At 42.3% G+C, this 17,668-nt stretch overlaps 1 protein-coding gene across 2 annotated transcripts in view; it reads left to right on the top strand.

The window, feature by feature from the left end:
• The window catches only part of PLCH2 (phospholipase C eta 2), a 124,291-nt gene that overhangs the window by 22,780 nt on the left and 83,843 nt on the right, over positions 1-17,668 (top strand). For both annotated transcript variants that reach the window (XM_056795979.1, XM_056795978.1), the window contains one exon: positions 10,390-10,560. In XM_056795979.1, the coding sequence (XP_056651957.1) occupies positions 10,390-10,560 (171 nt within the window). The remainder of the gene's footprint in view (positions 1-10,389; positions 10,561-17,668) is intronic.

Here is a 17,668-nt window from a genome sequence, read left to right as displayed (position 1 = left end):
GAGAGAATGGAATATAGTTTCATTAAAATTAATATATTGTGGAAAGACTTGTTACATCCTAAAAGGGACTCAATACAATCAGTCACCCATGGGGCTTAATTTTCTAATTAATGCCCTCTTGCTGGCTCGATTGCAGGGTGGTTTATTACTGTAATGGGCTCTAATTCAACACTAGGCATTTAAAAAATGGGCCTGGGCTTTGATCTTCTGGCACGTCTCGTTTTGAAAATAAATGCCATTTTATGGCTACATCAGAAGGGGTCTTTGGAGGTACTGTCTTCAGTCAGACCTCCTACTGTACCATATTCTCATCCTCTTCATCCAGTCTTTTTGTTCATCAGCTTTATTATGTGTATGTGGTGCTGCTGGCTTGGAAATGGGCCAGAAAGTCACCCTGATCCAGGTCAAGAAAATAAAATGACATTGAGCAGATTTAAAAAACCAGAATAATAGGTACATGGACAGTACTTAAAATATGCACCACACTTTTTCCTCACATTAATTCATTTGAGTCTCAGAATTTGGCCACAAAGTTAGGAAGCTAGGCACTAGGGACACAAGTTAAAATGATGAATCACTGCCTTCAAGGAGCTTACATTTTATAGCCCTTCCAAATAGGTGGTGCAGATATTATTCCCATTTCCCAGCTTTCTTTTCTGGTTCTTCAGTAGCTGTGGCTCCTTTGGAGGTCATCTGCTTAAACTCTATCATTTTCCTTATGAATAGAAACAAGAAATGACTTACCCAAAGTCATATAGATAGCAAATAACCCACCCTGGCTTTGAACTCAAATCCCATTGCTCCACATATAGTGATTTTCCCTTGTAGCTCCATTGAATGAGTTGCCCAAGATCACACAGCTAGGAAGTGTCAGGTGGGTTTTAAAATAAAGATTTTCTTATTTCAAGTTTAATATTCTTATCTACTGCACAATGCTGCCTGTCAAGATACAGGAATAAGTTCTAGAATATGATCCAATACATTGAACCTCTATTAAGTGTCTTCAATGTACCAAGCACCATGCTAAGTGCTGGGAACATAATAAATAGAGATGTGGTCCCTGCCTTCCAGGAGCTTCCAATCTAATAAAGGCAGAAAGTGCAGTGAGGAAGAAGAGCATCTCCTATGAAGTTGAAACCAGGCATAGCAGCAGATGCAAAGTAGAATGAGCTGAGAGTCCAGTTTCTGCCTCTATAAAGGAAGGAATTGGGAAATTTGGCACTCTATTTCCAGCCCTTCAACCAGAGGGGAGAAGAGGCTGAGGTGGGTGGTGTCAGTCAAGGATTGAGTTAGTAGTATGGAAAATAAAAGCATTCATTAAACTGACATCAATGGAGCAGCTAAGTGACCCTGAATAGAGATCCAGACCGGGAGATGGAAAGTCCTGGGTTCCAGTATTGCCTCAGACACTTCTTACTTGTATCATCCTGGGCAACTCACTTAACCCCAGTTTTCTGACCCTTAGTGCTCTCCTGCCTTGGAATCAATTCACAGTATTGATTCTAAGAGAGAAGATTAGTATTTTTATTTTTGTCTTAAAAGGCAAATTAACTTTAATATACATTATATATATGTGTGTGTGTGTCTATCTAGATATAGATAGATAAATGAATTTATGTTGCCTCATCTTCTAGACTGTAAGAACCAGGGACCTTCATTTTTGTTTATGGATTTCCCAGTACTGATCACACTGTAGGAACTTAATAAATATTTGTTGATTGTTTAATGGATCGTCAAAGTCTAGTGACAGGACAAAAGTCAAAATAACTGGTGATGGCCCAGTATGCCTTGGGATCTTAAATGTCCAAGCTTTAAGCTCGACACAGAGCATGCTTCAGCCACCTTCATGGCCATTGGAACAAATTGTTCTCATCTACCCATTCTGCCAAGAGAAGTCTTCATGTGCTTGAAAGAAACATTCTCTAATTTATTGACAGATTGGACACCTGCCAGTTCCCCCCAATCTGTTTTAGCCCATCCATGCCAATAGAGTTTGAATTTGTTTTAAAGGAAGATGAATTCAAATCCAGCCTCAGACTCTTACTAGCTGTGTCAACCTGGGAAAGACAGTTAACCTCAGTTTGCTTCAGTTTCCTCATCTGTAAAATGAGGCTAGTAATAGCACCTACCTCCCAAGATTGTGAAGTTCAAATGAGTAATATTTGTAAAGCACTTAGCACAAGCCCTGGCACATAGTAAGCACTTAACAAATGCTTCTTCTCTCCCTTTCACAATCCGACTTCCAATCTATTTTTCCATCATTATCACATAACAGCCCTTTTTGCCCTCCCCTGTCTTTACTCACAGCTTTCCTGAAATGGATTCTCCATTACTATCTCTTTTTTTTTAACCCTCACCTTCCATCTTGGAGTCAATACTGTGTGTTGGCTCCAAGGCAGAAGAGTGGTAAGGGCTAGCCAATGGGGGTCAAGTTACTTGCCCAGGGTCACATAGCTGGGAAGTGTCTGAGGCCAGATTTGAACCCAGAACCTCCCATCTCTGGGCCTAATTCTCAATCCACTGAGCTACCTAGCTGCCCCCCCCCATTACTATCTCTTATCCACTATTGAAATTTCCTTCCTTTAAGGCTCAGCTCAGATCTCACTCAGCTCCTTCTGGAAGCATTCTCTGGCTTTCAGTGACAAGTATCTCCTAATCAACCCCTACCGGCTCTTTTTAACCCTACATTCCATCTTAGAATCAATACTAAGTATTGGTTCCAAGACAAAAGAGTGGTAAGGGGTAGGCAATGGGGGGTAAAGTGACTTGCTCAGGATCACACAGCTAGGGAGTGTCTGAGGCCAAATTTGAGTTCAGGACCTCCCATCTCTAGGCCTGGCTCTCAATCCCCTGAGCCACCCAGTTGCCTCCCCACACCCATTAGGTTTTAAGCTTCTCTAAAGCAGCTTCAGGGTCATATTATTTTATAAGCATAGGATAGACCCTGATGCTTTTGGTGCTTAATAAGTGTTAAAACTGAATTGTGTTTCATATGTGATCCTTCGGGCCATTCTGAATTGTGTTATGTGTTGCCTTTTCAGAATGAGTGAATTTTTAGACGTTGCTTTGATGAGGCCAGTGGCTAGAAGGGTTACTGTCATCTCAGCTTTTCTTCTTAACTCTTCCCATAGGGGAACTGCTAATAGCTGGGAGTAGAGGAATTGGACTCTCTCAGAAGGTGTTAGTTGCTGTCCATGGTTCTGACCCCTATCCATGGTGCTGATAGCTAGCTTTAGACCCAGCGTGTGGCCTTTTCTCACTGACTGATGGATCTTCACTGACAGCTTCAGATTTCAACCACACATGTACATGGAAGCAATGGGACTGTCTCGTTACAAGAAGATGCGAGGACTGAGCTGTAATGAAAGATCACCATGTACACCTAGGAAGCTGTCAATGGGAAAAAGCACCTAGTGGCCTTCTCTTTTGTGTCTGCTTACACAGCAAACAATCTCTACTCTGGGTTTGTTCCTGGTCTGGCTCAGTTATCCAGAGTGACAGGACCTGATAGATGGTTTTGTCTATAATGGGCCACTTGATAAATCTTTTATTAAGACCCAGAGCTTGTTAATTCTGAGAGTCTTGGTGGAAGGAATTTCTCATGTCTAGAATCCCTCTCAGGTCAGGTTGCCTCTGTTTAATGACTGAGAAACTGCTAAGGGTCCAGTTTTACAGGGTGAAGTTTTCATTTGTGTTCTTTCCCTTTCTGGCTTTGGGCTCTTTCTGGATGAGGAACAAGCTTCCCTCGTTTTCTACAGATATCTCTTGTTCAGACTTTTCATTAAGCAGATGATAACAGTGATATCCATCATTTTACCTTTATATGATCAGACCCTACATCTGACCAGAAATTAGCATGTCATTCTACTGCCTTTAAAAATTTCTATTAGATCTTGGTATCATTCCCTTTAATGATACTATGATTTAAGTTATAATAGATGAAATTGCCATGACAGAAATTAGAGAAAAACAGGGAAGGTGGAATTTGGGGAAATGTTTATAGTCAGAGGAGAAATGGAAGAAACAATATACTGAGAAAATAGGAATGATTGCTAAAAGTAAGAGGATGAGGAAAGCACAGTGTCATAGAGGTCAAAGGAAGAAAAAATATTTAAGAAACAACAGGTTGGGGGCAGCTGGATAGCTCAGTGGATTGAGAGCCAAAACTAGAGACAGGAGGTCCTGGGTTGAAATCCAGTCTCAGATACTTCCTAGCTGTGTGACCCTGGGCAAGTCACTTAACCCCCATTGCTTAGCCCTTACCACTCTTCTGCTTTGGAACCAATACGCAGTATTCTTCTAAGATGGAAGATAGAAGTTTAAAAAAAAAAGAAACAACATGTTGTTATCAGGGTCAGCTACTGTAGAGAGCCCAGGCAGGATGGATGGTGTAGATGTGATTTGTGGTTTCATTAGGGGATGAATTAACTAAGACTCTATGACTCATTGCTAAATGACCATACTATTATGATCCACATAGTAGAGAGTCTGGTGGAATCAATTACTTAGAAGAGACTTATTGGTCACATGCTACTATACAGAGCACAAATCATACAGAGTATATATTTAGAACTTCAATGGACCTCAGAGATCATCTTGTCTAACCCCCTCATTTTACCCATGAATAAATTGAAATCCTAAGAGGTTAAGTGACTTGAAAAATCCCACAGGTTATAGTTGTTAGACCTAGAATGTGAATCCAAGTCTTGTGACATCAAAAGCTAGTGCTCTTTCCCTCATAGTTTCTTTTTTTTTTTGATTTATTTTTTTTTAATTTTAATATTATTTTATTTGGTCGTTTTCATACATTATTCACTGGAAACAAAGATCGTTTTCTTTTCCTCCCCTCCCCTCCCCCCCCCCCCCCCGCCTTTCCCTCTCCCATAGCCGCGCATGATTCCACTGGTTATCACATGTGTTCTTGACTCGAACCCATTTCCCTGTTGTTGGAGTTTGCATTATCATAGTTTCTTTTTTAAATGTTGTTAAAGCTTTTGTTTTTTCATTACCTTAATTTCCAAATATGTTTTTTCCTTCTTCAGAGTGCTATCCATCCCTTCTAACAAAGATTTTAAAAATAAAAATCTTTACCTTTTGTCTTAGAATCAATATTGTATGTTGATTCCAAGGCAGAAGAGCTAGACAAGTGACTTGCCCAGGGTCATACATCTAAGACGTATCTGAGAACAGATTTGAACCCAGGATTTCCCATATCTAGACATGGTTCTCAATCCACTGAGCTACCTAGCTGCCCCTAATAGCATGTTTCATATAAAACCTGATATAAATTTTCTTACTCAATCTGACATATAATGTGTCATTCCACATCTGACACACTATTGTATTCTAGCGCGTATTTTTGTGCCCAGCTCTTCATGACTCCTTTTGGAGATTTTCTTGGCAGAGATACTAGAGTAGCTTGCCATCTCCTTCTCTAACTCATTTTACAGATGAGGAAACTGACACCAGCAGGTTAAGTGACTTGCCCAGAGTTATATAGCTAATAAGTGTCTGAGGCTGGATTTGAAATCATGAAGATGAGTCTTTCTGATTCCAATCCCATTGTTCTATCTGCTGTGCTATTGTCCTCAAGAAGAGGGATTTCATCAGGAAGTAGACATCTGGCTTTAGAAGATAGTCACATTTCCCCTTTGATATTAGGGTTATGAGAAGAGGGCTAGCTTTGGAGTCAAAGGACCCCTGGGTTTAAACTCCATTTATTGAGATTCAAGATAACATTACTCTTTCCCCAGCCAGTTTATTCATTCTCTCATCTCCTCTGTGTGAATTACTTATATGACTTGAGAAACTCATCTAATCATCTCAAAACTTTGCAGTTGTGTTTTGTCTAGCATCTTAAACTTTGAAAAGACCCCTAAGCAGGATGAAATTTTCCCTTGGTGTTTGGCTCCTGTTGGATTTCAGTGAGTAGCAGGGATGAGAGAGTCCTGGTCTCCACTGAGACACACATGTAGCTAATTGGCTCTTCTGGTCCTCTGCTTCTACAGCCTTGATCATGGGTGAGATCATGGTGTTCCCTAGTGGGTTCATTCTCCATCATATCCTACTCATTTGGGCTGCCTCATGAACAAATCTGTGCAATATGAACAATATAGTCTGCATATTTTCCAGCTCCTTAACATTTTCAGATATGAAGAAGTTGGACTGCTTTCTAAAGATTAGTAGATTTAGAAAATCAAGGTCTTTACTTTCTTATCCTAGGATCATGATTCTAGAGTTGAAAGAGACCTCAAAGACCAACTCTCTGTGAAATCTCTTCATTTGACCAAGAAGGAAACTAAGGTTCAAAGGACTTGGCCAAAGTCACACAGAGAGTAAGCAAGGTTGAAATCTAAGGGTCTTCTGACTCCATGGATAGTACTTTGCTCACTGTGTCCTACACCTTGGTATTTTTACATCTTCCTTCAGTGAAGAGCAATGATTCTATCTTCTAGGTCTGAGCACCTATTTCTTGCTGAAATCCCTCTTCCTAGTAGGGATAGGGGGCATTTGCACGTTGTATTATCCTCATATATATAACAGGAACCTCATCATCCTTTAAGATCACACCAGCCTTTGTAGTTCTAACTCATCAGTCCCCTCTGGCCCTGGGACACATCTGAAAGAGGACAGAGTAGAGAGCTCTCCATCCTTTGACTGCTCTCCTTTTGACTTATTTATCATCTCTGACAGCTGTTACATCCCCACCCCCACTATTTTCAGTTTCTTTTTGTGGATTGTCTTACCCCATTGGAGTATAAGTACCTTGAAGGCAGGAACCATCTTTCTTTTTCTTATTTCCATCCCCAGCACTTAGCACAATGACTGGAAGATAGTGGATGCTTATTAAATGGTTATTGATTGACTGAATTACTAGTGATAGAAAAGAAGAGAATTATAGCATCATAGATCTAGGGCTAGAAGGGACCAAAAAGGAACCTAGTCTAGCCCTTCTCACTTTTCAGATGAGAAAGCTGATGTCCAGAGAAGGAAAGCAATTTGCTCAAGTATGCACGTAAAGTTAGGTTCAGACAGGAGACTAGAAGCCAGTCCACTCTAGCACAGTTATATTTTCCCTTCACACATTGCCATTTGGGGAGCTTCAGTTGAAAGGTGATCAGAGTTGGGGTGGATTACATGGCTTCCTTTCTCTGCTATCTCTAACCACAGGTGCTGAGGGGAAGCAGAATAATGGGAGAACTTGGAAGAGCCCTTAGGGACCATCTAAGTAATCTCCCTCATTTAACAGAGTTGAAAACTGAGTCCCTGAGAAACCTAAATAGCCCCAAATCACATACCTTTTAAATAATAGAGCTGGATCTCAAAGTATATAAAACGTTTAAAGCATTATTAAAATGTGATTTATTCTTATCTAACTTGTAACAGTTTCTAACTCAAGGAATAACTTGTGATGCTGGTTAAGTCACTTTCCCTCTGATACTTAGATTTCCATAATCCCCTATCTTTCTCTCTCATCCACCCCTTTCTCCTTTTCCCTGGCATTTTCCTTAAAGTGCTGGTGTTGGAGTCAGAAAAACTCTAAAAGCTCTGCTTCTTTGTTGGTCAAAGGAGGGTAAGAAAAATCTGTAATATCTGTCTTACAGAAGTATGAAGTTCAAATGAGATACTGAGGGAACTTTGTGTTCTATCTTGTATTATTATCTAGAATTATCACAGAATGTAAGCTCTGAGGAATGTGGCAGGTTTTAGTTTTTATATCTTTAGCATTTATCATAGTTGTTTCACTCATGTCCAACTCTTTGTGACCCTATTTAGGGTTTTCTTGGCAGTGAAAAAACACTGAAGTAGTTTGCCATTTCCTTCCTAACTCATTTAACAGATGAGGAAACTGAGGCTAACAGGATTAAATGAGTTGCCTAGGGTCACACAGCCAATAAATGTCTAAGACCTTTCTGATCCTGGACCCAGTGGTCTATCTACTGTGCTTCTTAACCTGCCTTATAATAGACACGTGCTTACTGATTTATATATAGATCTACAAAGGGTTGAAATCTATATTCATGAGGGAGCTTCCACACTGGGAGTTCTCTGTACACAGTCAAATCTCAAATCCTTTAAGTATTTGTAGTGATAACATTTAGACTCTCTGTAAGCCAAAGTGAAGCTTGGCCCAGGCTCCTTACTGGTGACTTTGTCCAATTGCCCCAAACCCACAAAATATTGACCATATGGGAAGATCATTTGGCTGAGCAACTTCCTTAGGCCCATGGGATCATAAATTTAGAACTGGAAGGAAATTTTGAGGTTATTTGGAGGCCAGCCCTCCTCATTTTAAAGAGGTTACACCTGGAGACCAGAGAAAGAAAGAGCCTTGAGCCAAGTCACACAGCTAGCAAAGAGTCAAGTTGAGATTTGAACCTGGGTCTTCTGAATTCAAGGGCAGCACTCACTGCAGGACACAGCACCAGGAAGGACAAGAAAACCAATTTTATTTCTTGATTCTTTTGGACAGCCAGAATGTACTTGGATGTTCTTGGGGAAAGACCTTTCCGAACAAAGAGCTGGGCCAATGCAGTAAATCGTGCCATTATGTACAAGGGCACCTAATAGGATGTGAAGCTGATGCTCTAGGACACTAGAAACACAATCAGGGTTTTGTGTGTTAGCGGCGCAATGACAGCGATTGGCCAGAATGAATGTTATTAAGTGGAAGGCTGCTGCAGCAGCAGTCAGGTGCAGCCTGTAATACAATTTGAGCTCTGCATTGGCCTGAATACTGATGTGAAAGGCTGGGGGAGAAGCAGGTTGACCCAGGCAGAGTCATTGCATGTACCCCTGCTCAGGAATCCTGTCAAATTTCCATCTAGATGGATGGCAGCCACTATCCAAATAATTAGGGATTGAGAGCTGAGAATTGGCCGGCTCCTGATTTTATTGGGAGAATTGGGCTTTGAGGGAGGGCTCCGAACCTCCTGGGTCTCCACGTGTTTATAATTGATGAGTAGCAACTTTTAATTAGCATTTTAATGAAGGAGGATTTCAGAGGCAGAGCTGGAGACCAGATGTGATTTTTTTAGCATCCAGCTTGCTGGTCAGACTAGAAAGTGTCTTGTTGCTTTGGCTCAGGGTGGGAATCTCTTCTTTGTCTTTTGCCCAGATCCGAATCTGATGTGGATCTCAAAGTGAAACTAACCTAAAAGCAAAGTCATGGGTGCAGCTGGGTGGCTCCTTGGATGGAGAGCCAGGCTTAGAGATGGGAGGTCCTGGGTTCAAATATGACCTCAGACACTTCCTAGCTGTGTGACCCTGGGCAAGTCACTTGACTCTCATTGCTTAGCCCACTCTTCTGCCTTGGAACAAATACTTAGTACTGATTCTAAAATAGAAGGTGAGGCTTTAAAAAAAATAATAAAAGCAAAGTCTTCTTAGATTTCAATATGCTGGCTTACTGCCTCTCCTCCCTACTTCTATCTTGGGTTCCTGAGTTTGACCCTCAGATCCGAATCATGAGTTAAAAAATAAGAACTTGAAGCATATATTTCTCTTGCTTTTGTTTTAGTTTTTTTTATTTTCTTCCAGATTACATGTTGATTCCATTTTTAATACTCATTTTCTGTCATTTTGTAATCCACGTTCTCTTGCTCTCTCCCTCCCTATTTTAGTTTTTAATCCATTTTACTGATGCCTTTTGTTTCTGTGCCATCATCACCTCTGTATATACCCCACTTCTACCACCACCTGGTGAGTCTCTCCTTTTAACAAAGAAAAACAGTTAAGCAGAAGCAACTGAAGTTGAGAGCATCTGACATGATATGCACCATTCAGCACCCATAGACCCCTACTTCTCTGAGGAAAGGAGAGAGCTTAAGCTTACAGATTTAAGGTCCCCTTAGTCATGGGTCAATGGGGCTTGCTTCTTGTAAAAGGGAGAATATTTGGGCAGAGAATGGCTTAAGTCCAGTCTATTTTACCTGAATCCATTGGCTCCAATCGGGATGGTTTCCTTCCTTCTCCTTCTTCTCGGTATTCCTAGAGAAAAAAAAATGAACCTAACATCTCTCTTATTTCCATCAGTCTGTTTCTATTCCTCACCTCTGTCCCTCTTCCAACTCCCCCGATAATAGTACCCATTTTCCAAGACAGCACAAATATATGGAAGCCTCCTCTAATTTCTCTCATCCTTTCTAAACTTTCCTCTTCTCTGAGCTCTTAGACTACTTCAAGAATAATCCAGTTCAGGTCATAGGAACAGAATGTTTAGGGTTAGATGGGATCACAGAGATCTTTACATCCAACCAACCCCCTAAGGAGATGTTATGTGACTTGACCAAGGTCACACAATATTAAATGTCAGAGCCAGAGGAGAGGACAAGGAGGAGGACCTGAGTTCATGTAGGGTCATACCCCATGTGGCTCTTTATGTTCCAGGAGGCAGACACAGATGACAACCAGGGCACGCTGGGCTTTGACGAGTTCTGCGCCTTTTACAAGATGATGTCTACCCGCCGGGACCTTTATCTGCTCATGCTCACTTACAGCAACCACAAGGACCATCTGGACACAGAGGATTTGAAGCGCTTCTTGGAAGTGGAACAGAAGGTGACTGGGACTTGGAAGGGCGAGAGGGGGAGCCTGGGATGGGGAGAGGGGATCAAACAGTCATCTTCCATCCCTTGGCTGCTATTTCCTCAGCTCTAAAATGAAGATGTCAGTCTAGGTGACCTCTGAGGTCCCTTCCAGTTCAAGACTTATGATCTTAAGTCATCTCTTTGAGCCTCAGTTTCCTTAGCTGTAAAATGGGGAAGTTGAGCTAGAGGTCATCTGAGGTCCCTCCCCCTAGATCTTTGATCTCATGGGGCACAGGGCAATTTGTCAGTCAATTATTAGACACTTCTTATGTGCCGGGCACTGTATCAAGCCCTGAGGTGTTCTAGAAAAGCCAAAAAACAGTCCCTCCCCCAGGACCTTATTTTCTAAGGGAGACAGCAGATGTGCAAATAACTAGGTAAATGCAAGACATATATAGTGTAGGCGGAAGGCAATCTCAGAGGAAAGGCACTAGCCAATGAGGAAGACAAGGAAAGGATTCTTCCTGAAGGTTGCTCAACAAGAAAGGGTCAGAGAAGAAATTTCCACCCAGGTCTTCTAGCCTCCTGGTCCAGAAACCAGCCCTTGCACCATGTAGCTGTCCAGAGTAGCTACAAGGGGGCTTAGAGATCATCATGTCCAACCTAGTAAGGATGAGAAAGGTTCAATCATTTGCCAATGGTCACCCAGTGTTAAGTGGATGAGCCATAGTTTTTTTTGGGGGGGGAGGGAAGGAAAGAAGGAGGAAGAGGAGGAGGAGGAGGAAGAGCTAAGTTCTAGCTAGTTCCCCAAGTATTCCTATAAGAGATGGGTTTTTACTCAGCTCTTTCCGACTCCTAGTCCTACACACCAGCCCCTGCACTGCGCTACCTCCCAGAGCAGTTCATCAATAAATGTTTATTGAAAACAAACATTTATGGAGCTTGAACTGCCTCCTCAGCTCTCTGGGGGAGCCATAGACAGATTCTCCTTTCTCCCAGGGAGCTCACAACTCAGCTGACAACACAGGGACACAGTCACACAGGGACATCAAGGCACTGACTTTTGAAGGCAGCTCAGTACCTAATGAACAAGCAGATCCCCAAAGCCCTGTGGGGGTGAGGGGAGGTAAGAGCATTGGCTGCTATTCATACTAGACCTCTATAGGCACCTGGCTTTGTTCAGCCCTTGAGGTGCCTCCTGAGGATGAGTTGGGGGAAGAGCCCAAGCAAGGGACCAATAGCTCTAATCCATAAGGGCTTGACTCCTCTATTTTTAATAGATAATGCCATGGCAGGTAGATGGCTCAGTGGATAGAGGATTAAACCTGGAGTCAGGAGGACGTGAATTCACTTCTTCTTGGCTCTGTGACCCTGGGAAAGTCATTTAACTCCGTTTGCCTAGACTTGCCCTTCTGTCTTAAAGTCAGAATATAAAATAAGGGTTTAAAAAATAGATAATGCCCGAGTTCCCATTTTAAATTATATTTCTTTCAAACAAATCAGTTATATAAACACATTTTGGATGGACAGACAATACTAGAGTTACAAGGAATCCCAAATTTACTATCCTACTATGACAATACACTATTTGTTGTTCTAAAGAGATTGAAGATATCTGGGTTTTTTAAGCAAATATTTATCATTTTGGCTTATTATTTTGAACTGAAAGTTTATCCATCAGGCCATGACTGAGTCAAAATTGTGTAAGTTGAGCATACTTGAATGACTCAACACCTTCCATGAAATCTTTATCCAACAAAAGGCTAATAAATATTAGCAAAATTTTCTCAGGATAAAAAAAAAATGGATTAATTCTGGTTGCAGGGCCCAAGTGTCCCCACTCATTTAGAAGTGATTATGTCATGAGTCATACTTGGCCGTTATCCCCCGATGGCTTATTTTCAACCCTGGACTATTTATCATTGGCTTCTTTATGAGGTGCCTGTGGGGTCCTTGCTCATCCTGATGGTGAGAACATGGCAGAAATAAAAAAATTGCCAAGTGCTTGCCAAATACCAGGCTCTATGCTTGCTGCTGAGGATACAAAGACAAAAGTCAAATAGTTGCTGCCCTCAAGGAGCTTACATTATTTTTTTCCCTTTAAACCCTTATCTTCCATCTTAGAATCAATACTCTATATTGTGAAGTGACTTGCCCAGGGTCACACAGCTAGGAAGTATCTGAGACCATATTTGAACCCAGGATCTCCCATCTTGTGACCTGGTTCTCAATCCATGGAGCTACCCAGCTACCCTAGGAACTTACATTCTAAAGAGATGAAACAACCTAGAAATAGATAAATTACTAAGAAACCTACAAATAACAATATTTGGAGTGGGAAGGTATTTGTAATTGGGGCTGAAGGGGTCAGAAGAATCCTCATGTAGAATAAGCTTGTAGAGAAACTGAGAATTCTAAGAGAGAGGAGTGAGGTGAGGGAATATCTTCGAATCTGGGAATGACCCATTCATAGAGATGGGAGCTGAATTCAGATATAGGAGCATGGAAGAAGGGCCGGTTTGATAGAGTAATTACAACAAGCATGGAAGGGTGCAATGGAGCCCAATTGGGAAGGCTTTTAACCTCTCAAAGTCTCAGTTTCCTCCTCTGTAAAATAAAGGGGAGGTATTTGAGGCTAGAAATCAGTTCTAGCTCCTAAAAGCCAAGCAGAGGAGTTTATATTTTTATCCTAGAGGAAATTTTGGCCTTGAAGAACCTTTGTGGGGCCTTTACTGAAAAGGAGGAAGGGGAAAGAAATGATACAAGCTCTTGAGGTAGTGTGGGTTGAGCCCTTAGAGAAGAGGTTTTCAACGTGTTTGTGTGTGCTCACCCTATGGACCTCTTGGGCAGTCTTGTGAAGCTTAGACTCCTCAGAATAATGATTTTAAATGCATAAAATAAAATAAACAGGATTGAGAAGAAAGAGAGGGAGGGAAGGAAGGGAGTAAGGGAGGGAGGGAAGGAAGAAAAGGAAGGGTAGGAAGGGAAGGAAGGAAGGGAAGAATGAGAGGGAAGGAAGGAAAGAACAAAGGGAAAGGAGGAAAGAAGAAAAAAAGAAAGATGGGGCAGCTAGTGGATTAAGAGGCCTGAAGAGAGGAGGTCCTGGGTTCAAATCAAATCTATCTGTGTGACTTGGGCAAGTCATTTAACCACAACTGCCTAGCCCTTAGGGTTCTTTCTGCCTTGGAATCAATACAGACAGAAGGCAAGGGTTTTTTTTTAAAGAAGAGGGAAGGAAGGAGAGAAGAAAGAAAAATAAAGGATTTATTAAAAGTCTCCTATGTTCCAGGCATTCTGCTAAATGTCTTACAAATACCTCATTTTATCTTCACAACAACCCTGGGAGATAGTTATCAAATTATCCATATTTACAACTGAGGAAATGGAGGTGAGAAATGACTTTTCTAGGGTCACACAGTTAGTAAATGTCTGAGGCAAGATTTGAACTAAGTAAGGTCTTCCTGATCCACTCTGCTACCTAGCTACTTCTGTTATCAAAATACTATTTTAAAAGTTCTCAGACTCCAGATTAAGAACTTTTGCCTTTAAACTTTTGATGACAGGCAGACTGTTTTTTCTGGGTCCTACCCAATTGGTGGCATGGAGAGGGGAATATCGTCTGGAGCTTTCTTCACCCACTAGCACTGAGCTTCAGCCCTGCTCCAGCTTCTTTACTTTCAAGAGGATTGTGTGTGTGTGTGTGGGTGTGTGTGTGACTTGAGGAGGGTCCCTAGCTCAGAGCACTATTAATTGGGATGGGAGCAAGTTTTAGCTAAAGAGAAAGGCAGGAGGCAACAGCAGGGACAGGTAGTGCTTTGAGATCTGTCTGTGCCCAGCCTGAGGGAGCATCTACCCTTTATTTGGGACCCCTTACCATATACCTCCATGTTTTTTGAATGGCCCAAGTGTGATAAGTAAGGCACCATGGCTGGATTTTCCAGGGTTCTCTTGGCATTAAAAATGACCACAGGAGGCTGATAATGACGATAGCCCAATGGCCAGGCTGCCTTGAATGGAAATCACACTCCTTCTTTTCCTCTCCATTAAAGGCATGCCAATCCTCTCAGAATCCTTGGCAGGCAGGCAGGTTTCAGAGGACAGGGCAGCCTGGGGCAGTCACCTGAGTTTTGGGGGACCAAAGTTCTGGTCCTAAACTCGAGATTACAGAGGCTCAGAGTGGAAGGGATCTCAGCAGCCATCTAGGTCAACCCATGGCAGTAGTCAGTGTAGAATCCCTCCTCCACCATCCAGATAGATCCAGACACTGTTTGAAGATCTCCAAGGAGGCAGAGTCACCTGTTTAAGACAGTCCCTTTCACCTGGGGACAGCTTGAACTGGTGAGAAGTTTTTCCTGACCTCCGGACTAAATCTGCTTCCCAACTCCTAGCCATAGCTCCTAGTTCTGCCCTCAGGGACCCACAAGAAGAGGGCAAATCCCTGAGCCACTTGACAGCCTTTCAGATACCGAAAGCTAGTTCTCATGCCTTCCTTGAGTCTTCTCTAGACTAACAGTCCCAGTTCCTTCAAGAGTTTCTCCTATTACATGGACAGAAGCCTCTATGCCATCCTGGACACTCTAGTCTCTAACTGAACATGATATCCCAGTTGTGGTCCAACCATGGTAGAGTACTGTGGGGCTATCCCCTCCTTACTGCTGGAAGCTCTGCCTTTCTTAATGCAAACCAAGCTCCCATTCACTTTTTTTATTTTGGGGTTGCTCCATGATACTGCTGATTTCCTTTGTACTTGCAATCTACTCTCTATCAGCAAGCATCATCTATATGCCTGGCATTGTGCTAAGCAATGGGGATACAAAGAAACAAAAGGTAATACTTGTCCTCAAAGAACTTGCAGTCAACGGGGGAAAAAACAAATATGTAAAAAGAAGCTATTTATTAGAGAAATAGGAAAGAATGAACCATGGGAAGGCACTAGAATTAAGAAGGACTGAAAACCCCCAGATATTTTTCAAATAACCCAATAACTTTATACATCATGTCCACAGGAAGATGAGGTCTTAAACCCATGTGCATGTTAATCCCAACTACATATTCTTCAGGGCAATTAAGTGGCCCAAAGGATATAGTGCAGGGATTGGAGTCAGGAAGACTCATCTTTCTATATTCAAATCTGGCCTCACTTATTAGCTTGGGTGACCTTTAGTAAGTCACTTGACCCTGTTTGCCTCCATTTCCTCATCTGTAAAATGAGCTAGAGAAGGACATGACCAACCACTCCACTCCAGTATCTTTGCCAAGAAAACCCCAAATGGAGCCACCGAGAGTCAGACACAATGGAACAACACCATATTCTCTTTTTATTCTAACCTATCAGAATCTTTTTGGACCTTGGCTGTCCAATGTGTTAACTCTCCCTACTAACTTTTGAAGCTCTGCCCTTCACTCACTGGGCAATTAAACAAGTCACTTCTTTCTCCTGTGTTCAGATTTCCTATCTTGTAAAACAATGAGGTTAGACCAGATCTATCATATTCAATGTTTTGGGGGGAATCTGAGGGAAGGAACATGCCCAAGGTCATGAATTAAGAGAATTGGCAGACTTTGAGAAAGAACCCAACTCTTCCAAAGGCCAATCCCTTTAGGGTTTGGGACCCTTGCCCCAGGAATTCACCTCTTAACTTCTAGGTACCCTGTGCCAGTCCTATTAAATGGGGGAAAGTTTTTTTAAAGAGTCCCAGTATTTGGAGATCTAGCTCCAGAATTTGCAAGTTCGATAATCCAACATGGCGCCTCCCTGGGGCTCCCAGAATGTTATTTCTGATTATTTATGAACTGTCAGGGAACAAGCAGGAAACACATCTCCCAGCACACTTGGGGAGTTGCTGCCTGGGTGTGCTGCAGATTGATGACCGATGTGAGCAGCTGCATCCAAGGAGTAGCTGTTTGTCTTGTCTCCTGACCCGCATGTTTGCTATGCTCTAGAGAAGATCCAGACCCATCCTTCTGCTCCCCCTAGGGCTTGTACTACCCGAGTAGAACAGACCTTCCTCACTGCAGATGGGCTCTCTCCCAGGCTTCCTTCCATTAAATCTTAACAGGCACCAACCCTAGAGGAAAGTACCAAATGTGCCGATTAAGTCGTTATCCCAAATCTCCCTGGCTTTCCTACCACTGGCTGGTTCTTTGCTTCATTTTTATTTCATGAATTGCTCTTAAGAAAGAGTCCCTGTCAAATATCACTGAAATTCTTTATCACTTTTCAGCCTTTTTATGGAAAGGTAGAAGTCGTCGATCTTGGACTCCCTTCCAGAAGCAGAATAGCTTAGAGCTATTCCCTGAGCCAGGTAGCAGCTATTTAAAAAATCCCTTTGTTGCCTCTTCCTTGGCCAGTATGTCTGGTGAATCTGCTTGGGTCTGGAACCTTGGAAGTTCAGGAGCCCCTTGATGCCCCTGGGAGACAGTTCTGATTCTTGCCTGGTTCTCCCGTAGTCCTGACCTGATCTACATATTCATGAGAACCTGTAGGATGAGTGGCAAGAGGACTCATTTTCCAGCTGCTTAGCCTGTTCCTTCTCAGTGGTTGCTACTTAGAGGGAGCCTTTTGGCAGGAGGAGAATTCTTTCCTTTAAGAGAATGATGGTGGGTTTCAGGGTAAAGGGGGATGCTTCTTTAAGGCAGGAGTTCAGAGTCTTTGCAGCATGGACCCTAGTGAAGCCTATTTACCCATTCCTGGACTCATGTTTTTCAGTGCTTAAAATAAAATCCCTAAGATTAAAAAGAAATGAATTAGATGGAAATACAGTTCTCAGAACAGTTTTCAATTTCATGGATTCTAGGTTGAGCACCCTGCACAGACATGGGGGGAGGGGGTTGTTCCTAGCCCAGATCCAGCTGTATTAGGGAGGCAGAAGGACCAGAAGTCTCTTGTCTCTGCCCCATGCCCCTCAGTTTTCTGTGTCTTCCCCACTTATAGCCCTAGACTGGCACAGTGCCTCCTGAGTCTAGCACATTATTTCCTGTTTTTTCCCTCCATATTTGAGGGAGATGGGGCAGTCATGAATTAGTGCCTTTCCCCCTAGAGATCAACCCAAGTCCTGGATCAAACCAAAACAGTACCATTGACCCATAGAATCAAAAATCCCAAAGGTCCCTGCTTCCTTCTACCATCTGTTTATCAG

The sequence above is a fragment of the Monodelphis domestica genome, chromosome 4, assembly GCF_027887165.1.
Source record: "Monodelphis domestica isolate mMonDom1 chromosome 4, mMonDom1.pri, whole genome shotgun sequence".
Classification (NCBI taxonomy): Eukaryota; Metazoa; Chordata; class Mammalia; order Didelphimorphia; family Didelphidae; genus Monodelphis; species Monodelphis domestica.
The sequence above is the reverse complement of the archived record's forward strand: the minus strand, read 5'-3'. Positions and strand labels throughout refer to the sequence as shown.